The 5,936-nt window shown below is 36.5% G+C and overlaps 1 protein-coding gene across 3 annotated transcripts; it reads right to left on the minus strand.

The window, feature by feature from the left end:
• Nucleotides 1-504: 504 nt before the first annotated feature.
• On the minus strand, nt 505-5,113 carry LOC104231006 (O-fucosyltransferase 20-like). Of its 3 annotated transcripts, XR_712000.2 has the most exons (8): nt 4,346-5,113; nt 4,065-4,233; nt 3,151-3,240; nt 2,648-2,931; nt 2,302-2,560; nt 1,790-2,195; nt 1,322-1,377; nt 543-1,009 (listed from the first exon to the last, which is right to left on the minus strand). XR_712000.2 is itself a non-coding variant. In XM_009783929.2 (6 exons), the coding sequence occupies exons 1-6, from the start codon at nt 4,936-4,938 to the stop codon at nt 1,965-1,967; spliced, it is 1,626 nt and encodes a 541-aa protein (XP_009782231.1). In that variant the 5' UTR covers nt 4,939-5,113; the 3' UTR covers nt 1,525-1,964. The 3 variants fall into 3 exon arrangements, 1 of the variants encoding a protein (XP_009782231.1); XR_711999.2 differs by having other exon boundaries at nt 505-1,377; XM_009783929.2 differs by lacking the exons at nt 543-1,009; nt 1,322-1,377 and having other exon boundaries at nt 1,525-2,195.
• Nucleotides 5,114-5,936: the final 823 nt, after the last annotated feature.

The raw sequence follows: 5,936 nt of genomic DNA on the forward strand, positions 1-5,936 counted from the left end.
AGTTTGAATTCGAATAATATATCAGTTTCTCTCTATACTTGTCTTTACTTTATAGTCTTTATTTCATAACAATATTATTATTATTGCGACAATCTTTTTCCTTTATTCGAACTTAGAATCAGATATACTAGATATACTTTCTGAAACACACATAGACAGACTTTAATAGCATAAGTAACATGCGAGTATTTATCTTGGCCGTTTCCTTAAAAAACAAGATGAAGTACCTGGTAGCATACACCACAACCAACTCCATTTTTATAAAGCTTCCAGGATGCGGCGGATGCACCTTGTCCTGAGCGTGTCACGTGATAATATGTATATATAGATAATAAACAAAATGAAAATATTGGTTATAAAATATTTAAAAAATGACATCGCTTGTCATTGTAGTGATTTATAATTTATTCATTTAATTTCTTCAAATATTGACGCTGCTTAGGAAAAATCCTGTCTACCAGCCTGTCATTGAAATATCTGCCATACTCTGCATAACCGCAAGCTCTAGCTGATCAAATTTTGCAAGTTCAAAGGTTAAAGCAGATGATTTTACGAACAACTTTAGATTTATAATTGATGTAATTTGAATTTCCTTAAGGATTACATATGAAATTATTTCACAAGCAGGTTAGTGGAAAAAAAAAAAGGCAAAGTGGTGACCTGCTTCACTGCTTGCTGTTCCTTTGCCGTCAGAGGTCTTATAATAGGTAGCTTTAGAAGCATAACTACGACTGTAGCCTAGAACAGGCAGAATAAAAATAATGCAGAGAATAGTATAAACATGGTTCACAGGATGGCCATGCCTTTTTGCTCACTAGAAGATGAAATTTAAATGGATGATGAAAATGCAGGTATGAGAAAAGAAATATTCAAAGTACCATATGGTTTTGGCTTCTGACCCAAATATAAAAGTTTGGATCAGACATGTTTTGTGCATTGCTGATGAAAAAACATGTTGCTAATTAATTGTATGCATTCCTCCTCCAACAACCGAAGCTGACAGAATGATCTGGAAAAGAAGACAATATTGGCAACTGTTGTGTCAGCTCCTGTACTCAAGCGCCCTCTGGCAATGGAACTTACATGGAAATTTAAGGCTCCACTCAAATTCATCGGTTTTGTTTGAAAAGCATTGCACAATGGTTATATGACAAAGAGGTTACACCTTATGCAATAGACGTTACCTTTGCTCCGGTAACTCAATAGACATCATTTTTCTTTTTGAACTGTCCCATAGCTACTCAACTTCCTATCTATGTTTGCCTGGTGATCTAACCAGCAGCTGTCTAGGAAGGAAGATAGGAAACATAGAACACAATACCTGCTTGTATGCTATGGACAAGCTGGAAAACTACCGGTGTTTTGATGATAGTGCATCTGCAATATATACACAAGGATGCACACCTGTTAGCTTTTCGGACTAACTAACAAGATGTATATAACTTAAGACATACTGCATGGAGTCAATTATTAAAGTTTGATTATTTATCATAAAAAGGTTTTCGATTTGTCTTCCGCAAAAAATAAATGTACAAGTACCTCCAAAATTTGTACGATTTTGTACATATATTGCATATACATAGACTGGTGGATTACATAGATGTGTAAAGAATGAATTGAATAAAATGACATGTTCTTTCGCTAAACTAATAATTCATCTTTGCCTAGCTCCCCAACTTCAAAAGAATATGACGTGCAAAAAATAATTAGCAAGAAAGAATATGAAGCTGTATGTGTTGTTGCTTTTGAATCAGAGTAACCTTCTACATCCGCATCTAATTGTTACTACCTCTGCCTTAGGCCCTCCTTCCGAACAGTGTTGCACCTGAGAAAGCCCTCTTTGTGGAATGTAAGAGACTATATCTTAAGGGAGGGCTAATCCCACAGATGCAGTGATGCTCCTGATTCACATTGTCAACGATTCTTATATCATCGCTAAATTGTCTGGTTAGTACGAAAGGAGTTTACACGGAGGAATGGATAGTAGTAGTGTTGCACATGCATTCTGGGACAGGGTACTTTGTAACATCCCTTCCTGTCTTCCTGAGTTCCGGCTGACCTAACGAATCTTTGTGCAAATCCAGTATAATTCTGTTGAACTCTGTCTCAGAGAGAGATGAGTTAAGAAAATGTGGGAGCATCTGTCTCTTGTTAGGAGTGATAGTCTTTTTGTGCCCTGCGTAGGCCCTGTGTCCCTGTTGCAAAAAACAACCACAATCAACGATAATAAAGGAAGCTCATAATAACACGGGACTAATGTTCTGAACTAATAGCAAGAAACGTATAGACTGGAGGCAGTACCTGAATGGCATGGCCCATGTTTCCACCATGAGATGGCATGAAAACGTCGCTGTTCTCCGACACTATGTAGTCAATAGCAGCCATAAGTGATGCTTTCTTTGCAAATGGTTCAAGCTCCCCAGTCAAAGCAAGATCCTCTTTGTTATAGAAATGTGGAAATTCCTTGGTCAATGGCTGCAGGGCTTCTTTCCCACCCAACGGAATTCCACCAGCCCAATATATTCTAGCACCCTTTGGAGCTCCCAGAGCCTTGATCAACCTAAACAAGAGATTGCAAATTTGTTAATATCAGAAACATTTTCAAAGTGCTTCAACAGAACACTTTCTCATGAAGTTTGACACTTACCTTGCAACTTCCAATGCGTTCAAGGGGCAGAGACCAGCAAGCTTCCTGTCATGGTAGGTCATGTTTGACCTTGAAGTTAAGAGGTCAGGTCTGTGCTTCCGCTCATTGTTTATCATTTCATCATACTCGTGACTTAAACCAGGAAGACATCCAGTCCTCACCCACACGTCCTTCTCCATTCGCAAATGAAGAGCAAGATATGGTCCCTTGCTCCTCATCCTCTCTGTAAGTTTGTTACCAAGCTCTAAGATCGATGGGTTAAACCTCAAAGCATGAAAAGCTACCTACAAGTTCACAGAGGATTAAATTAGAAGGTGCCACATTTTTAGAATTATTGCCACAGAAAAAGCTAGGTGGAGCATCCAGAATAAATCGCCATTTGCTTGTTACTCCTATATAAACTAGTTAAGGAGCAAGTTTCACAAAACTTTCAGAAAGCTTGTGTCCCATAATACACTAGAATAACACACATTTAACCATAGAATAATGAAATTTTAGTTTACCTTGCCACGAAGTTTCTGAAGATCGGATGGTAGATCCTTAGATAGCCTTGAGTCAAGACCTCGCAAAAGAAGAACTCCATCCCTTCTAAGCTGCAGCAAGATCAAACAAAACTGTAAGTACAAGAACCTTCGGCATCTTCTAGAAACAATAGACAACTTGTTTACAATCACCTTTCACTAGATATTTCAGTTAGACAAACCAAACTAATGAATGAAGTTATACACCAATGAAATATCCTTTTCAACTAGCCTAAGATTCTTCTTTTTGGTTAAATACTAACCTGTGGTGTTAGGGTAGGTGTTGTATTAAGCAAAAGAGAACAGCAGGGGACTAGACGGCTAGACCTTACCTCAGAATACAACACAAGAATGGAAAACCAGTCCCTTCTTAACTAGCCTAAGATTTGAAGTAGTATTTATATCTTAATTTTCCAGGCATTTATGATCGGTGCAAGAGTATAAAGACTTGTCTCTAGCTATCGTAGAGTTTTTTTTGGTTTTCCACCTAGTGTCTCGTACCCGCATTGGGACCTGACTAAATCTGGATTCGCGCCGGGAAGTCCCACATTAGGGATTAAAGTGCTCCCGAAAGTGGCGACTCCATACCCAGGGCACGAACCCGAGACCTCTAGTTAAGGATGAAGGAATACTTACTAGTCCACCGCAACCCTTGTTGGTAGCTGTCGTAGAGTTAATTCAAAGACTTTGCACAGCCAACTAAAAAAGTACAAGTTGAATGACTGTTAAAGATCAAACTTTGGAATACACCAAAGCTTAAAGCACTCTCCAATTATTGCTAACATATAGCAACATGGACTTACTAAAAACCATTGATCATGCACTGAACAGAGCTAAGATACCAACAAAAATAAAAAGAGAAAAATCTTTCCGTACCACCATCAACTTTTTCTCACCTTTCTGGTATAATGTGAGCGTATCCATTGAGGGGAAGCATGGAGAGGAGTGTGTTTCTCCTCCACTGGCCTTGTCATAACATGTATAGACGGAAGCGATGAAACTATTCGCACGTCATTTGCCAAAACTTTTTTGAAATGATCCATGTCAAAAATATCAGAAAACTCACTGCAACCACACAAAAAAAATACAAGCAAAAACAGACCATACATTAAGAAATTTAGAAAAAAACAAAATCGATTTCTGGAAGAATACACAGAAATTAGTTGAAAGAAGAAACCTTTCATCACCCCAAATAGGATTGACTTGGAAAATGGGAACAACTAAAGCAGCACCAAGAATTCTTGCAATGACAACAGCATCAACAATCTGATTTCTCTGCTGATTCATTCCCCCAGAAACTACTACCATTAGATACTTATTCCTATCCTTCAAAATCTCCACGCTTACCTTTCTGTACTCTGCACTAAAATCCAAACAAGGCCTGTAACCCAACCCATCAGGTTGCTTCCAGAACTCACTACTCTTTTCATTCACTATACTTTTTTCATTCACAGCAGCAATACTGAGCTGAGGGGCAGCAGAGATTTGACCCTTTTCTTGAGAAATGGAACATGGGTATTGTGAGAAAGGATCAAAGTTGAGCCACATATTTAACAATATCCCAGCAAAAGCAAAGAGAAAAAGCAAGAAAATCCAGAATCTTGGATTAGTGAGCAAAAGCTTCAACTTGGAAGGATCACTAGTCTTTGTCTTTTTCTTGGGAGCTTCTTCTAGTAGAGTTTGAAGAGCTGAAGAAGGAAGTGAATTAATTATCTGAGATGGCACTGCAATGTAACATTGATGCTGCTTGTTGCTCTTTGATACACCCATCCCAAAATACACAGACAAGATTGTGAACTCTTGATATATTAAGACAAGATTTTCTCAGAGCTTTCTTGGAAAGTTTCCAGAGAAAGAAAATGGGCAAGTAGAAAGAGAAAATGGGTAGCTGGAAAGCTAGAAAGAAGGACGGCAGGAACAAATGCGCGTTTAGTATTGGAAGTGAAAAAAGGGCAGAGTCAGAAGAAGGTAGGCGTGTAGTGTCAGATGGCTTTTGTTTTCTTTCCTACTTTGCTTTTTTTTTTTTTTTTCACTTTGGTAAACTAAGGGCCGTTTGGCCATAAAAACATTTCATTTTTTTAAAAAAATACACTTTTTCCAGAATCAGTAATTAGCTATAAAAAAAAATTAAATTTCATTTGAAATAAAATTTCGGACTTTTTAAAAAAAATTAAAAACTCCAAAAAATTATGTTTCAAAAATTTTACTTCCAAACACTCGTAAAAATTCTCAAAAAGCAACTTTAAATTATATTCATGTCCAAACAACTCTAATTTTCAAATATCGTTTTCACTTGAAAAAAAAAATCTATTTCACAATTCTTATATCCAAACGCCCACCGAAGAGTTGTGAGATTTTCAATAGTATGAGTTGATAGCTAATTTAATTAATTGTTTGGTTTGATTGAATTAGATCAACTTAAAAAAATTAAAATTAAAACTTATACAGAAAAATTTGTAAGATATAATATTTTTATACCAATATTAATCAAAATTCACATAATTTAAATGTCAATAAGCAAAATAAATCACATAAATTAAAATGAAAAGATTATAATAGAAGTGTGGATATCTAGGTGAGGCAATTATAAAGGAATATTGTTCTAACGTATGGGTTCTTGTAATAAAATAAACGCAATATAGCAAGAACTATGTAATTAACTAGGACTAATAATAGAAGAGAATGACAACACTAGAAGAAATGATTTATTTCTTCGTTTCAGAGTATGGAATAAGTTCATCAGTGAACCTATTTATAAAAACATTTCG

This window comes from Nicotiana sylvestris, chromosome 3 (assembly GCF_000393655.2).
Source record: "Nicotiana sylvestris chromosome 3, ASM39365v2, whole genome shotgun sequence".
In the NCBI taxonomy this organism is placed as follows: domain Eukaryota; kingdom Viridiplantae; phylum Streptophyta; class Magnoliopsida; order Solanales; family Solanaceae; genus Nicotiana; species Nicotiana sylvestris.